This window comes from Castanea sativa, chromosome 1, assembly GCF_040712315.1.
Source record: "Castanea sativa cultivar Marrone di Chiusa Pesio chromosome 1, ASM4071231v1".
Taxonomy (NCBI): domain Eukaryota; kingdom Viridiplantae; phylum Streptophyta; class Magnoliopsida; order Fagales; family Fagaceae; genus Castanea; species Castanea sativa.
Genome location: NC_134013.1, coordinates 73,637,339 through 73,655,238, shown reverse-complemented (window position 1 = coordinate 73,655,238; position 17,900 = coordinate 73,637,339). Strand labels below are relative to the sequence as shown.

Sequence of the window (17,900 nt, the reverse complement as noted above, 5' to 3'; positions counted from 1 at the left end):
TTTAGCTTATTTTTTTTATTATTTATAAGTTCTATTGTACTTTTTGATACTATCTATGAGTCTCACTATACTATTTCAGCTAACTTTTACCTTTATTAACAGTATTTTTAGCAAAAAAATTTTAATTTCAATAAAATAAACGGATCACAAACAGACCCTTCATATCAATTAAATAGATTAAAAAAGACTTGAAATTTTAAAATAAATTTTATAAAATATTTTTTTAATTATGAAATTCTTTGGATATTTTAAAATTATATAAACTAACAAAATAAATAAAATGATTCTTTTTTTTTTTCCTTTCACAACATTTTTGAGCATCCAAAATAGAAATATAGCCCAATTTTTTTGGACTTTTTAACATTTTTTTATGATTCCACTTTTTTGTTTATCCAAACATTTTGATATGATCTCAATTTTTCCTTTAGTTTCTTTTTTACATTTTCTTGAGAACCAAATGAAGATCAAGATTTCAAAACCAAAACAACCATCGTACAATTACTCTAATCAAAGCTTTAAAAAGACAAAGTTTGTGAGATTAGGATCGTTGGATTAGAGGACAGAGTCAATCCAACTGTTGGATTGTTTAGGCTTGAAGGAGGAAGATAAGGTGGTGTTGAAGAGCTCGAAGAAGAGCTTGTAGATAAGGGGAGAGAGAAGGCGAGGGAGAAGAAGTGGCAAGATAGGTAGAGTGAGTGCGAGAGTAAGAAGGACTTGATGGAGTTGCAAGTTGAGGAGATTTAAGACAAGGAGGAGGAAGAGGTGAGGATGGAGAAGGTTTCGTCAATTGGACCCTAGTGCAAGGGTTTCATTAACCACAAAGCCTCTAACGTCGAAAAAACCCTTAATAGTGCCTACCATTGCGAAGGAAATTTCCCTTTCACCACTAACTACACACCTCGCAATTTCACCCATTGCATCTTACGATCTAGATTCATCTTTGCGCTCATCTTCTTAATAGAACTACGCTACTCCACCATAATGAGAGAGAGAGAGAGAGAGAGAGAGAGAGAGAGAGATGGAAAATTAGAAAAATAAAATAAAGAGAAAAAATTCAAAAAAATAATACTTATATTAATTAATAAAAAGTATGTTGATGTGGCTTAATGAAACTCATAACAATATAGTTTGATATTCAAAACTATGTTTTGAGCTTCGGTGTCACTTAATGGACACATTAGCACATGCATGAATGGAAGGCCTCCTAATCAAGATGATAGCTAACGTTAGGGGACCAAATCAAAATCTGTAAACTTCGAGGAGAAAAATTAAACTTACCCCAAATTTTAAGGGTGTGATTTTCAATTAGTCTTGTTTGTTTATAAGGGGAATATGGAAATGTTTTCTAAAATGACTTTCTTTCCAAATGTTTCATGAAATGATACTTTCCATTAAGGTTTGTGTAAATCCAACAAATAAATTTTCACAAAAGAATAATTTATTTTAAAAATAGAATGAGCATTACTATTATTACTGCATGGCTATTACTAGCATTGATCTTTTTAGGTAAACTATTACTAGCTTATCATTTAGGTTGAAATTTGAATTCATAGAATAAAAATAAAGTGTGGGTTCTAATTAGCTAAACTGATAAAGTTTATGATGGTTGAATAAGAGATCCGAAGTTCAATCTCCACCTATACCAAAAATGATTGAAAAGTCCAGTAGAAAATAGTCAAAGATAACAAACACCTTAATCCTTATCATTCTATCAACAAAAAAAAAACCTTAATCCTTAATTCATGCATCAGCCCCTAGTTGGACCCACAACAAAATAAGCAGGAACGGCATTATTGAAGTCTAAGCACAATGATTTCCTTCTCAATAAGACAATAAGCTGTAAGCATGGCTGGTCTGATGAAACTCCAACAAGTTGATGAGGAACTTGCAATCAACAATAATAGTACTAAAAGAATACAATAACACAAACACCTATAAAATTTTCATCAGACCAGCCTTGATAATCAAACGTTATCTGATCACAGTTGAAAAAGAAACACTATCACCTATAAAATTTTCATGCTACAACTAGCAAAGCTGTGCAGCCATCAACATTATCACACTATATACATGCCTTGCCCTAGCTATAAGGTATGGAGAAAAAGTAAGGAAGACACATCCCCATCTTTATCACCTAAGAATTAATTATATCAGCAGCTAAAAGCATATGACATATATATATATATATATATATATATATATATATATATATATATATACACATACACACATACATATATTTGATAACAAAATGCATATGACAAATATGAGATTTTGGCAATAGGAGACGACATTATTAATATTATGAGCTCTTATATAAACTCAACTCAACTCAACTCATTTTAAGCAAGTTATTTAAGCTATATATATATAAACAAAATTTATATACAGTACTTTAGGTATTGTTCCTTAGATTCTCTTCTTAAGATTTTGTCATGTGACTATTTAACTAAAAAATACACTTCAATCCCATGAGAAAAATCTCACATAACAGAATCTTAAGAGAAGAACCTAAGGAACAACACCTAAGTACTGTACCTAAGTTTTGCCATATATATATGCGCTTAAGGTTGATTAAAGTATAACAATAAAAAATTTATCCATCAAACCTATTTTCACCTACTTGAGAAAAAACAAAATCGGAAGCCAATATCAATTACATTCAACCATCGCTTCCCTTTGGTGTGGTAGTCACTCTACAAGTATAAATGCTTGTGGGGTGTGGGAGGCAAGTGCTAGGGTTCAAGCCTCCTGGAGGAAGCTTCACACACATATACACTTAGATTAAACTAGAATAGAAATTCTATCTTGTATCAAAAAAAAAAAAAAAACTACGTTCAATTTCAAATGCCCCCATTGGTTCACTATCCGAGCCTTGCTGTTCTTCTTCTGGAGTGTAATTAATCTCAATGTTAAATGTGTTGCAAATCTCTTCCAAAGTCTTTCCCTTCGTCATATTTACCACGTATTCATATTTTTTAGATTTTTTAGGATATTCTACTCGTAGATTTCTTTATATTCTAACCACTTTTATCTCTACAAGGCATGCACTACACTACAGTACAACATCCTTAGTAAAAATATAATTCTTTATGGGATCAATTTCATAAGTTTAGATTTGATATTACATTTTTAAAGTGTATCTAGTGTCACGTTATCTAAAGTTTAAAATAGTATGTGGTTAGATCTATAAAATTAAATCTCTAACGGCGAAATTGATGCCCCATTCAAAATGAAACAGAAAGGATCATGTTAAAATGGTCGATATATCTAGGTGGTTGATGTATAAAAATTAACAAGCCCGTAATTAAACATTGCTATTCTGGAAATGATATTACGTAGCAAATCATTGGACCTATCTATATGTGTCATTAGCCAAACTTTAACAATTGGACTTAGGAGCCATGTTGGCCCAATTAATTTCATCCTTTTTATTTATTTTTTATATCAATAATAAAACAAAAATGTAGCAAAAATCAATCGTGTGGCCCACTACTTAATGATTTTAGATAAGGCATCCCAAAGTTTCAACCTTCAACTTTCAACTGTATCTGAGGCCCACACCCACACGGGCCACACCCCCATCACATTCACTTTTATACGTTCACTTTCAACCGTTATTAGTCCCCCACGTGTCCACAAGACAACCAAATGGGTTCCTAATTTGAGTAATTTTCCTTATTACATCCCCAAACGACGCCGTATTTGTCGGCAAGTCAAACTACTATAAAACCCATCCTAGTCCACGCGTTTTCTCTTCATTTTTCTCATCTCATCAGATCAGATCAAAACAAAACAAAACAACTTTGCTGAAACGATGCCGTATAACACGCGTGGCGCAGATGATGACGTGGACGATTTCGACGAGTACGATCCGACGCCGTATGGTGGAGGCTACGACCTAGAACTCACGTACGGGCGTCCTCTCGGGCCGTCCGATGAGACCTGCTATCCTACCTCTTCATCCTCACCGTCCAATGAATTCGACTACGATCGCCCTCAATACTCCTCTCATTCTGAGCCCTCTGCTTATGGTGATGAGGCTCTTCAAACCGAGTACAGCAGCTATGCCCGACCCAAGCCCCGACCCGGAGCCCTTCCCGGTTACTCTCCTGGTCCTCCCGATGACTTCGGAGCTTCTGGTGGCTATGGAGATAGGCCTAGGCCTGGATCTGGTTATGAGGTCCCTCCTGGTGTGAATAGGCCTGGGTATGGGTCTGAGAGACCTGCTTCTGAATATGAATCCGGGTATGGGCAGCGACCCGGATCTGAATTTGGATCTGGGCATGGTCGGAAGAGTGAGTATGAGCAGCCGGAACCGGAATATGGATCTGGGTATGGACGCAAAAGTGAGTTTGAACAGACCGGGTCCGGGTATGGGCGGAGGCCGGAGTCTGAGGAACCTGGATCGGAATACGGGTCTGGGTATCGCCGGAAGCCGGAGACTGAGGAGCCTGTATCGGAATATGGATCCGGGTATGGGAGAAAGACTGAGTATGAGACTGCTGGATCGGAATTTGGATCTGGGTATGGCCGGAAACCAGAGTACGAAACACCCGGGTCGGAATTCGGATCTGGGTATGGTAAGAAACCCGGGTACGAGGCTGCCGGATCGGAGTATGGTAGGAAACCCGAGTATGAGACACCTGGGTCGGAGTATGGATCCGGGTACGGGCGGAAACCCGGGTATGGGGAGGAACAAGAGGGTGGTGGTGGATATGGGTATGGGGGGAGGAGTGAGACGACTGAGTTTGAGAAGCCGAGTTACGGGGATGAGCCGCCTCGGAGGCCTGCGGGTTATGGGAGGCCGAGTTACGAGGGGCAAGAGGGTTATGAGAAGCCTAGCTATGGGAGGTCTGAGGAAGAGGAGAGCTATGAGAAGCCCAAGTATGGGAGGTCTGAGGAAGAGGAGAGCTATGGGAAGCCTAAGTATGGGAGGTCTGAGGAAGAGGAGGAGAGCTATGGGAAGCCCAAGTATGGGAGGTCTGAGGAAGAGGAGAGCTATGGGAAGCCTAAGTATGGTAGGTCTGAGGAAGAGGAGAGCTATGAGAAGCCCAAGTATGGGAGGTCTGAGGAAGAGGAGAGCTATGAGAAGCCCAAGTATGGGGGCTATGGTGAGGAGAGTGAAGAGGGCTATGGCCGCAAGAAATATGTGAGTGACCATTTCTTTCCTTGATCCCATTTCCTTGTTACTTTATGTTTAAAATGGAGGGAAAGGATTCGTATGACCAATTAGTTTGAATAATTTGTGATATGATATTATATGTTTTAATATATCAAATAGAATATATGTGGCTGACCCTGATTAGTCTGTTAAGGATCCATAGTCGAATCCAAGATTAAGGCTTTGTTGTTGTTGTTGTGGTTATTAATTTTAACATTAAACATCTCTTTGTTTGGAATGAATGTTCACTATTATAAGTATGTTGTATGTTTTATCTTGTCTGAGTTTTGATTATGTGTCTTCTCAGTGTTACTTTCTTATAATGTCAGGATTTTACCATCAAATTAGTGGGTTGGTTTGGTGGTGTGGTGCAATAATAAGTTACGATTAATAGATTAGTTCGAAACTTCCAATCAATCTGCAATGTCTAGCCCAATGAGCTCACTAATTTGTTATTTTATGACTGATTTTGGATGTTGGAGTCACCGTTGCAAATTAATCTTATACTAAGGTGTCAGTGGCAAAAATTATAGTTTAGTGTAGACATTGCAAGTGAGACCATAGTTTATGAGGGAAGCTACAATTAACCATCAATTTAATGCTAGCTTTGTCATGTAATATGAGTACGTGGTATGTTTTATCTTGTCTGAAATTTGATTATGCCTGTCCAGTATTAGTTTTGTATCATATCAGAATTTTGTCATGTATGATGTATCAAGAAGTTGAGTTAAGAAAGACATTCCAGAGTTGATTAGCATAAGCAAGTCTTGTTAAATGAATCTGGGACTTTCCTTCTGCCAGTTTTGGCTAAGACCCTAAAGTTGGTGGTAGTCTATGTATATCATGGAAAATTTTCTAAAGAATTCCCAAACATGAGGTTTTCTCAATTTTAAGCAAGCTTGAATTCCTGGAACAAATGATTGTTTTAATACTGGTTCTCATGTTGCATGTAGGTTCAAGGTACCAGTGAAATAATATATTTGACTGAACATCTGGTTCTTTGGTTATTTTCTAAGCTGCCTGGTAGTAGGTAACAGTTGTTAGGCCCAAAGCGAAAAACCTCTTCCCCTGGCCCCTCTAAAAAAACTTAAAATATTCCAAAAAAAATTTATAAACATACCTAAATATATATTAATTAATTAACTACTGTGTGCCTGCCATGTCTTGTCCTAGTTTTTCAAGAATTGCCTTTTCCTGTGTCATGCTGTGTTTTGTCTGTGCTCTTAGGTTATTTTATAAAAACAGACAAGGTGAATGTTGTTTTACACAATTTTAGATGAGTTGGTATATATAAATTATGGGCACCTTTGATTATTACCTTGAGAGATCCTTACCTTACATTAATATCCGTTATCATTAACATGTCCATGCTGGTGAAAATAGCTATTATGGTACAGATTAGTCTCATCAATCACCAAAAGCAGGTACAGAATAGACTTTAGATTTGGATGACCTACCTCGTTTTGTTTGCATGCCATGTATGTGGTATAGGTGTGCTAAGAAAGTGAAAGATGAACTTGTTTGTATTGCAATTGGTTGGAACTGTCTTTTGTCTGATTGTGTATATATGTGTCAGGGAGATGATGGCTCTGGTGATGATGATGATGATGAGGAGAAGAAGCACCACCGTTATAAGCATCACCACCACCGCAAGAGCCATGATGATGAGTGAATGGAATGCTGGTGTTGCCCTGTGAATGGGATTCATGCCATAATTAGCTACTAAATAAAGGGTTGAGGCATGTTTTTCTGTGAGTCTTTTTGAGTGGTATTGTCCTATAGGACTGGTGTAAGTCTATTCTGATTTCTGAGTAAGACATATTTTGATGTATAAGCTCAAGTATGTCTCATTGTGTGATTCTAAATAAAATCCCAGATACTTGGGTTGGTGTGGTTGGTCACATTCATATCGTTTAACAAATTCATGATAACTAGTATTTATGATGTGTGAGTTTTTTAAAACATAAGTCTCTATGTGATGCCCTATTGATTACGATTTTCGTAATAGATATAAAACAAACCAATTTAGAAGCAGAGCAAAAGAACTATTGTAGACGGATCCAATGACAAATTAACTTTGTAATTGATTCTCAAAAAAAAAAAAAAAGGAAAAAAGAAAAGAAAAAAGAAAGCTTTGTAATTATATAGACTAGTAAGTTGCTCGTGCTTTGCACGGATAATGTTGTAATATTTTATGTAAGAAGACTTTAGAGAATGCTGTAAATATATTATATGACATAATTATTATAGAATTTTGTTAGTAATGAGTTCGTTATAAAAAGCAACAATTATATATTGTATACACATATCCATTATAATTAATGAGAAATAAAAAAACAACTTTGGAGGAATATTATAGAATAAAAGTTGATATAAAATGTGTCTTTCTCTTTCTTCTTAATTCTAAAACAAAAAAATACATTTCAAACACTCACAGTTAATCACAATCTTAACAAAACTCACAAGTTCAAAACGTCTAACCTTAACATAATAGTTAATCTACGAAGCTGGCTAGTAAAACTAAATTCAAACTAAACCTTAGTCTCTAGCCGTGTTTTTTATTCCAAAGTTGGGTATCATTTGTTGTGTAGTGTTTTTATCATGAATTGTAGAAGGGTAATGAGACATATTTACAATCTCTAAGAAATTTAAAAAATCAGCATTAAAAAAAAGTACCACCGTCCTCCACATTTCAATGTTTGATCAAATCTTATTAAAGCTCAAAATTAATAAATTTTTCTAAGACTACAGTTAGTGCCAAATTCAAATTTGGCAACACTATATATTTTTTTTGTAAGTCTCCCAAACTAATATGAATATGGCCTTTTGCAATATGCACATTTAACAAACTGAATGCACAATGGTTGAAAAGTGATTCCAAAACACATATATTTGGATCCCCCAATAAAACTTTCAAATTTTCATCATACATAGAACATTTTGTACTTTAACAACTTATCAAATATAAGCATGTACTTGCCTTAAAACTATTAGTTATTATTAATTAAAAAAACAAATTTTCAATCTTTATAGTACTGTAGCATCATTGTTTGAATGCTCCACCTTCTAAGGAAGATTGCATAAATTTCTTCTTCAGCACATGTAAACTTAAGACATTTTAACTCATTGTCTTACACTAAGTTCATTAATAACCACATGAACTAAAATGAGGTCTACTCCCCTAGTTCCTTGATGCTTAACTACATCCAAATAACATTCAAAATTGATCAAGAATGAAAAGATTAAAATCTTTTTTTTCTTTTTTGGAATGAAAGGCATATCCCAAAAAAACGACAAAGAATCAACATTGATAAAGAGCTAAGTAAAAATCAAAGGAGAAAGAACACTTGATTGAAATAGGCACGAAAAATTTTATATTGTGTGAATATCTTGCAAGAAAATATAGTTAAACCAAGAGTTCCCTATAAGGCCTTCAAGCCCTATAGCAAAACTAGACATTAATTTGTCCATAGAAAAGCATAAACCTCTACACACCTTCTACAATCATTATTTCTATTTAAATCCATATGCTTTCAGTTACATCTTATGGACAATGAAGCCTTACCCGATCAAGAACCAAAAGTCCCTCAAACATCCCCACTTCTATGAGTCAAGAATCCAAGTACCATACTCTTCATTTGGCTTTTCAGGAAATGCTTCAACCTTAAAAAAATATTGACATGTTTGTAAGTATAAAAAGATATAAATGCAATATTTTATGTCAATAATGCATGCTCAAAAATGTCCATAAGGAAATGAAAAATTCAACATATCAATAATTATTTTTTCCTAGATAACCATCCTGATTTTCATCTATCTGATTTGAACCAAATTGGTTTGTGCAGTTGGTATAGAATGATAGATGATTAGAATTTTAAATTAAAATCTTCAAGACACGACAATTTCACTCTTACTAATACATAATAATAGTTTAATAAAGAGAATATTAAAGCATTATCATCTGGTCCTTTAAAACCAGATGAAATGCAAAGTATGTAAGGATTTTCATTAAAAAAAGAAAACGAAAAAATGAGCCTTACATAACCGGTCTCGCATTCCTGTAGCAAATTTTAAAACATTGTTATAGTATCATGTATTTTTAGATGATACTATATAACCTATGCATTCTTTTTTTTCTCTCTCTTACTTTATATATCTCTCAAACACGCATAATCCTTTTTTTTCTTTTTCTGCCACTCAAACACATATGACCTGTGTTAGATGTAAAAATTTATTTTAATATGGTGTATTGTAAAATAAAGAATGTGATGTAAGGTCTGTTGCAAGAGTAGTAATGTAATATAAATCAAATGGCCTTTTGGTGAGACAGCATTTTTTTTTTTTTTTGCATAAGCGGTTGGGAATGCTCTTAACAGATTATGAACTAAGACAATATATAGCAATTATCAATATCATGAAGACTTGACATGTGCACTAAATTTTAAAAAATAAAAAGAAAAATGAAAAGAAAAAGAAAATAAAATGAGAAAGTACCTTGTATATGATAATTTCTATCACATATTTGAAATATTTGTACCAGATTTAGCTAGCATGGTCACTACAGCTGAATATAATAACTTCTATAAAAGTATAATAAAAGCCAAAAAGTAATAGCAAGGAGAATAATCTTTAAAATTTAAACTAATAACAGCAACTATAACAATCAAATCATGTTCTTGTGTTTTTATTTTCGGAACATATGAGGTGGTCAATCTCATATGCAAAGCATAGTGTCCTTAACTTTAGTATGCAATAGGAAATGCAAATCATACGTAATATTGTTCAAAGAGCTAAGTTTAAATAATGCCTTTGAGTGGAATCTTGTAAAATGTTTGGATTCCTCTGAGAACCTCATCGAGCCCATGCTACTTAAGACAACAAAATCTAGATTAATGAAATTAAAGATTAATTTTCCTCAAGTCTGAAAAGTAAATTATAGTCTATTAACATAAGTGGGCATCAACTTCTAGGAAAGTTGACACTCCTAAAATTGAATTTATATAAGCTGATCATTTTTTAAATTCATACCAAAACTTGTATTTGGCCAAATGCAAACCAATTTGTGTGGTTTCCAACAATATTTTGACAATATTTGTATAATCCATGAAGACCAATAATTTCATCAGTATGGTGTTGTTTTAGTCTATCGTAAGACATTTCTAGGCAACAACCATACGTTACTCATTTCCCAACATTATCCACTACTTGTCTAAGCTACATATAATCATAAATTAAAATTAAAATTAGAAAATAAAAAGAAAGAAAAAATGTGTTGAGAATAAATTAAAATATTAATTCAAAGATTGAAGTGGAACCTTTACCTTTCCCTATTGAGACCTACAGGAAGGTTAGCAGCAATCAAGGCCTTCAAAGGCATCCGGTTCATAGGATCAGCAATTGCTTCTACATTAATTGTTGTCTACAACAAAACACTCGGCTATTTTATCAAACAACTTGCGTGCACGTAACAAAAATGTAGTTGCATGAGTCCAAACCAAATAATAAAGCAAAACTTAAAGAGATCAAAATAATAAAGCAAAGATTTAAGAGAGATTCTAGAGATTATATAACCATCTTTTATTGGAAGAATTAACTTACGATTCAATTTAGGACCCGAAGCATAGCTCTGAGAAGGAGATATAACACTTGAAGCAAATTGGCATCAATGGAGGAAGAAAGGATGGAGGTATCTAATAGGATTTTGGTTATTCTCCAAAGAAGTGTTACATCAATTCATTTTCCTTGGTGTCCTGCAATTTGTAAAGGCTGTAGATAGATATAGATACTGATTTCAAAAGAAACACGTTAGTGTGCATTAAATATAAAGGGGGAATTGAAGAGTTAAGAAAGAGAAAGAGATGAACTGTTTTTACTGAAGCAATTAATAACCTGCATTGTTTCTATTTCTAAATGCATGTAAGAATTAACTTTTTAAGAGGAGGTGAAGTGAAAGGTCAAATGCAATAATTACACTAATAGAGCTCTAATAGAGCGCCACATGGCAGGACCTCATGCACTCCCGCATGAGGTCTCTGCTTTTATATATATATTGATTCATTGATTAGAGGGCCAAGGAATGATGCTGAATGGATGGTAGGCGTTATGCAACTATTTTTTTCTTTTTTGGATACATCGATGGTTGGGAGTTAGGGGTGACATGATTTGAACCTGGATATCTGTGGAAAACACTTGTAGATGCTAGATATGTAACAAAGTTACCATCCCTAATATAACAAACTACTACAAATTTTGTGACAAAGTGTTATGCACATAAAATTTTAGTAATAATATTTTTCTTGAACACAATTATCTATGATACATCTTGATAAGAAAATCTATACATCAGTCGATATGAAAAATAAATTTGTGATATTCAGCAAGAAGCATTTTGCTTTCACTAGATCATCATGATAGTATTTCTTTAAAATCACAATAATATTTCTATAATCATGCCCTTAGTCCTTGCAAGCTCTACCGATTAATTTTAAGTAACAATCTTTCTCTTTTCTTTAGTTATTCCTTCCTCCTACAAGGTCGCATTGGCTTTGTCATGAATGAATCAATAAGAGGCACCATGTTTTATATATGGGAACCAACAGTTTATTGTTCTGTATGCCAAAGGGCATAGGAAGGAGAGGATATCATTGCATAACAGATCATGTAATGCCTTTCTCATATAAGGTGAGTCTCATGCTTATGAGGTCCAATCTTATGTGAAAAAGGCGTTCTGTATATACCCGTTGCATCATATACTTTTGCCGTGGATGGGGCTCATTGTTGGCTGACTCCAAGCGTTCGATAGTCCCAAGCCAACAAGGAATTGGTGGATCCTTTGTCAAAATTTTCCATTTAAAAAAAAAATTTGTTGTCTATGGTATGGGCAATCATATATGTGTGGCAATGAACATAATCAGAATAGCTTTTCTATAAAATCCGGGTGCCTATGTCAATAAGATGAGTAACTACTTAGGGTATGATACACAAACACAAACCCAAACCCAAACCCAAGATCATAGTAACAAGTCAGATTTGTGCCCCATCAAAAAACGAAAAAAAGAAGAAGACAGATTTGTGCATTTGGCAAAAAGCACGTTGTCTTCTACAAACCTATCAATCACTCTACATGAACTTTAAAACAGATAGGGACTTCTGAAAACTGTTAAAATCTTAATAAGTCTACGGGCACAACATTTTTCACTACTGTTGAGGTAACATGCTGTGATTGGTGTACAATAAAATGATGTCAATGGTAGTCTTAGTAAAAGTGATGTTGCACTAATCACGATCTGCTACCTCAACAAATTGTGTAAAAAGTTGTGAAATTTTTTTTGTTTGTAGCATTGTTGTAAATACTACATAGTAGTGTGAATTGTACAACTAATCAATTGGGGATAACATCTACTGCAGAAAACATTAACAAAAGAAAAGAATAAAGTACATAACATGATCATACAACTGCTTAGTGTGTAAGTTAGAAAACAAAAATTACAATTTTTGTATGCCAAAACAAAATTAGAGGAGCTTCTTTCTCTCAAAGAATGTCTTCAAATGCCAAAACTGCAAGCCGGCCACCGACAAGCAAATCACAAGGGAGACGAAACTTAAGGTAGCCATTTTAGAGTTAGTTGATCTATTAAGCTGTTGCATTTCTTCCTCCCTAGATCACCAAGGACAACAATACATCAGATTTAGCCAAAAGGCCTCTAGTAACAACAAACCCAGATCATAGATGCTCATTAGGGCCTAAGGTCTTAAGGTAAATAATCTTAAAATGCAAAGCATTTGAAAAGTACAATTGAGGAAAAATGAATGAATTTTCGCATTTGTCTACAAAGAATAAGTTGGAGCAATGTGTGTACAACCAGATAACCAACTCTTGGACACTGGCGATATTAGTGACTGAGCTACCCAGAGTTTTAAAATTTCTGTTTACACACACACAAGGTGAGCGAAGTGTAAGCAATGGAGATAGCAATTTCAATCTATTTAAAAGAATTCTATGTGCATGTGGTACAATTTGCACAAAAATTTTTCATGTCATCTTCAGTTAGAAATAGTATGATTATGTAAAAACTTCTACAATAAAATATCCCTTTCCAAAATACAAACATGAAGTGAGATTTAAAGTTGAAACAAATAAGTACCATAATATTACAGGGAAAATTGTGTTTGTACCTCTCACGAAGATAAAACATCTCGTCATGAATGGATGTGACAGTGTCATACAATTTCTTCAACTCAAGTTCCATCGTCTAGCACAAAATATGAAATAATAATACATCAGCAGACCATGTGAAGTATATCTTTCTGTTAATTGCTTGGATCTATCATATAAAAACAAAAATGACCAAAATGAAGACTAAGAACTATTAAATTTATGATAGGAACAACAGCTCCTAACATCCATTAAAACATAAGATCATCCCATAAACACAACAACCATACCTGGTTTTCAAAAATAGCAAATCTTAAGAGTCTTAAGAAACTGGTTAGCGAGCCATAAAGAAATTCATCCAATAGCAATTAATGGGATTTTTTTTTGATAGGCAGATACTGGGGGAGGAGGTGAGATTTGAACCACACACATGAGGCACCACAAAGGATGATGCCATTATCACTAGGCTATCACTTGAATCCCATGAATGAGATTATTTAATTGGAAATATTTCATGTGGGAAGGCAGCTTTTCAGCCTGTCACTATGCTCATTCTGATTCAAGTCATTCTAATTTCAAACATTGGAAGATTCCCACATGTATTCCTAATTTGATGCTAAAACTGGGCCTCACAAACATGAATTTATATTTCCCTTCAATAGATAGTTTATCCCAAGTTTTATCTTTCCCATGGCAGCCTAAGACATGGATGCAGGTCCTTCAACTAGCTTTCACATCAGAACTGGAAAAAATTATGATCTCAAGATCGTGATATACAAGTACCAAACTGTAAAAATATGGTATACCTTTAGTGTAAGCAGCATAATTAAGAAGTTATGATTTATGCCAAGAGCCCTACAGCTCAATTGGCAGTTCAAGGTGTTTTCAATGGAAACGTCTATGGTTCAAATTCCCCCCCCCCAAAACTATGGAATTATCAAAAAATTAATAAGTTACGATTTGTGATACTAAGGAAATTGAAATCTTCTTAAATGAAAACAAGAGATCCTTCTGAGGCAGTAGCTGTTTTAAACTGCCCAGGTCCAGTTTCAAACAAATATAAATTCTCACCATCATCAACTACTGTAACCACAACTTATCCACGCAACCTATGGAAAATTTTGCAGAAGCTTTGTTTGCCAAGATTTTCTCCATGCTAAAGAACAGTATCGAATGTTTCAACCAGCTGATGTGACTTGACACAAAATTATCATTGAAAGGACCACAAATGGCAAAGAAGAGGCTCATGAGAATAGAAACAACAGCTTGAAAACTGAAGATTTGCTAAAATTTTAAGTCAAAACTGACCACAGCACCCAAAAAAAAAACCTCAACCACATATAAAACAGTATCATACAGGATTCAACCAACAAATCCACGCATGTTTACTTGCTAGTAAACAAAACAAGGACACAGAAGAGTGCACTTCAAACAAATCACAAGAATTTAATGCAATTAAATAGCACATGCAATAATGTAAATGATTAAAAACTGCATGTTTTGTTGCATGCAACAACCAACAATCAAGCTGAAGTCGAAGATTTTTGGGACCAACATGTTTTGTCACACACACTCAATAAAAAATGCAACCTTTAATCCCACCATAACTTGATCATTATCACACAAGCTTTAAAGAATGAAGTTTCATTAAGCATGAGCTATTTGAATAAAACGTGAAATCATGCTGGTAGTCTTGGTTAGACCAATTCTAGTAACCCATAATGGATGATGACATTACTGTAGGTACGGACTTATGACTCAGAATATCTAAGTTCATTTCCATTTAAAATGCAGCAGAATAGTTCCATTGCCGGGTTGAACTATCCTATCCACTTCGAATAATAGAAGATTCAAATGAGTGAAGAAATGACTATAAATGAAAAAAAAACCAAAAAAAAAAAAAAACCTTCTTCATCTTATCAGCAAGGTTGGAAATAACCTAGAAGTGACTTTCTGTCTCACTCTCAGCAGCCAAGACAGATATTATGCACCAGTAACACAATAACTTAAAAGGAAATATGACAGTAACTCCTTAAATTCAAGACACAAATTAAGAAAGGACATAGCAAACACTTACTTCAACCTGCCCTTTCTTAGCAACATTTGACCAGTCTTTTGCAGCAACACCAGTTCTCCAATCAAACTCAATCGTCACTGTCACTGGGACCTTATGATCAGGTGTCCAAAAGCAAGCTGTATAATCACCAGACTCGGCTGCAGTGAACGCAAAATTACCCGATTCTACATGATCCCCAAAGTGATAATTGTTCCCGTGAGGTGAATTCACCTAATAACAACCCCATTAACCACATTATTCCCTCAAACCAAGCCCAAAAACCGCAAAATTAACCATAACCAAAACCAAAAAAAAAAAAAAAATGATCATTTCTATTTATAAAAAGATTCAAAACGCATGCTCACAGGAGCTTCTGGATTTCAATTTAATCATTGGCTATTTTAATCCAAAAACTAGCTTTTACCCAAAAATTAGACCTTGTATTTACACCAATATCTTCAATTCAATTCAAGATAAGAGAAAACAACCGCCCACCAATACCATTTGCAATATGCATTCGAGTTATACACATAATGACTTACAAAAATTTGTCTTTTACATTAGTCCCCACCCCCCACAAAATAATCCAAAACAAATCAAAGCCCAATAATCAAAATTGTAGAAAATGATTATCAAACTGAACCAAAGCACCAAAAAAAAAAAAAACCCCTTTTACATTAATCCCTCCAACAAATATCAAACCAAACAAAACCCAATAATTAAAATTGCAGAAAATGATTATCAAACAGTAGCAAAGCACAAAAAATTGAGAAACAAAAATTGTGGGTTTTGGAGGCATTACCCTGACAGTGACTCTGTGCGAATCAGGAAGAGGAAAGCCTTCGTTGGGACTGATAACAGTGTACTTGCCCACAGACATGGCGTTGCTTTTTATTTCCTCCGATATGCATTTTGAGGTGCCCGATTGAAGGTCGTAACGCAGTGAGTGAGCCACGTTGAAAATTACTCCCAGGCTTAGAATTGCAAGCAGATTAATTGTTAGTAACAACGACCCAGACATTTTTATTTTTATTTTTATTTTTTGGGTTTAGACAACCTTAAAATCTAGGGAGAACTGGAGATCTAAAACAGAAATTTGGGAAGTGGAGCTCCTGTGACTCTTTCTTTTTTGGTCAAAACGGAGATCTATCTCAGTTTCAATGTTTCTGAGAGCAAATCCCAAATTAACGTTTCTCTTGTTTTTATTTTTGGAAAAACTTACCGGGTACAATAAAAGCAATTTTTAAGGAATTATTTTAGGGAAGTTTTTATCAATGGAGAAAAAAATAATAATTAATATTTTAACCCTTTTTTTTTTATATATTTTTTATAGGGATTGTATCAAAATTTTCTTTAACTGGCTTATTAATAATTGTCCTAAAAGCATGACATATGACCATTTATTTTTACTATAGTATATTTATTATTTATGTCTTGATTTTATTTTTATATTAAACATGTTGTTTATTTTCATTAATAATTTAAAGAGTTTTTTTTAGAAGAATAATTTATTAGTTAAGTGTCGTTCGTCTTTAATTGTTTCATGTAAAACTAGTTTTTTTCCCCCCTTTTTTTGAGAAAGATCTAAAACAAGCTCTAAAATATTGTGAAATACATTAATTTCATTGTTATAACTCACAGTAGAAAACATGAAATACGTATTATAAATACTCAGAAATCATTTGTATTGAGAATTAAGAATAATCTATACATAAACTTTGTATGTTTCTCTCGTTTTAATTTTTAGACTGAATTACAAATTGTAACCTCGTGTCATTTTGAATGTGTCCAGTTATGTTTAAAATTTTGGATTTTTGTCACTATGATATCCAATGTTTTGATTTGAGCCTCTTTGTCTTCCATCTATCCTTGTTGATGAGGTGACTGTTCACTTAAGCTCAATGTAGATCTTAGATTTCACTCTCTTTAGTTTAAATCATGACTCTTAAATAGACACTCCCCATCCGGATTCCCCAACGACACCTATACATCTAAGTTGGATTCCAAAGCCAATAAGGAATCTTCTAAACTTCATTCCTCATAGGTTGGACTCAACATACCACTTCTTGCAAAGCCGGGTTTAAGGCAGCGTTTGGATCTGGCGTTTACAACTCCCTTTACATTCTCTCCCGTTTATTACATTTCACAGCCAAAAGGGGTGCTACATTAAGCTCAAAGAAAGCCAAGTCATCACTCATCAAACATTAATTGAGAAACAACAATCCACCGCTCAAATGTGACCAGTTTTAAACATGACTCTTTATCACTTATCAGGAACATGTCCATGTACAACTAGCTAGGCTATTGCAATTTGCATAAGCCAATATAGAAATCTTCGCTGATCAAATAAGGCGGCTACGCTACTTGCACTTGTGATAGATGTAAAACAAATGTGGGGTACAATAAGATAAATGCTTATTATTTTTTGCACTGTCTCGTTAATTTTGTTCTCAATTCTTTCTTACTTTGGTTTGTGCGTGTTTCTCTACATTTTAGGAAGTTATTTAGAGTAGCTCTAAATGCTG

At 34.2% G+C, this 17,900-nt stretch overlaps 2 protein-coding genes across 2 annotated transcripts; one reads left to right on the top strand and one right to left on the bottom strand.

Annotated features, from left to right (window-relative positions):
- Positions 1-3,752: 3,752 nt before the first annotated feature.
- LOC142611978 (uncharacterized) lies at positions 3,753-7,126 on the top strand. Its single transcript, XM_075784121.1, has 2 exons — positions 3,753-5,152; positions 6,741-7,126. The coding sequence occupies exons 1-2, from the start codon at positions 3,818-3,820 to the stop codon at positions 6,834-6,836; spliced, it is 1,431 nt and encodes a 476-aa protein (XP_075640236.1). The 5' UTR covers positions 3,753-3,817; the 3' UTR covers positions 6,837-7,126.
- Positions 7,127-12,466: 5,340 nt separating this feature from the next.
- Positions 12,467-16,616, bottom strand: LOC142611970 (transmembrane emp24 domain-containing protein p24delta7-like). The gene is made up of 4 exons (XM_075784115.1): positions 16,178-16,616; positions 15,397-15,606; positions 13,340-13,416; positions 12,467-12,821 (listed from the first exon to the last, which is right to left on the bottom strand). The coding sequence occupies exons 1-4, from the start codon at positions 16,394-16,396 to the stop codon at positions 12,677-12,679; spliced, it is 651 nt and encodes a 216-aa protein (XP_075640230.1). The 5' UTR covers positions 16,397-16,616; the 3' UTR covers positions 12,467-12,676.
- Positions 16,617-17,900: the final 1,284 nt, after the last annotated feature.

Bases quoted from the DNA above. Each gene is read 5' to 3' on its own strand.
- LOC142611970 (XM_075784115.1), bottom strand. From the start codon at position 16,396: ATGTCTGGGTCGTTGTTACTAACAATTAATCTGCTTGCAATTCTAAGC. The intron at 15,607-16,177 runs GTAATGCCTCCA...GGTTGTTATTAG, and splicing joins CGCACAGAGTCACTGTCAGG to GTGAATTCACCTCACGGGAA. The intron at 13,417-15,396 runs GTAAGTGTTTGC...ATTTTGTGCTAG, and splicing joins CTAAGAAAGGGCAGGTTGAA to ACGATGGAACTTGAGTTGAA.
- LOC142611978 (XM_075784121.1), top strand. From the start codon at position 3,818: ATGCCGTATAACACGCGTGGCGCAGATGATGACGTGGACGATTTCGAC. The intron at 5,153-6,740 runs GTGAGTGACCAT...TATATGTGTCAG, and splicing joins GCTATGGCCGCAAGAAATAT to GGAGATGATGGCTCTGGTGA.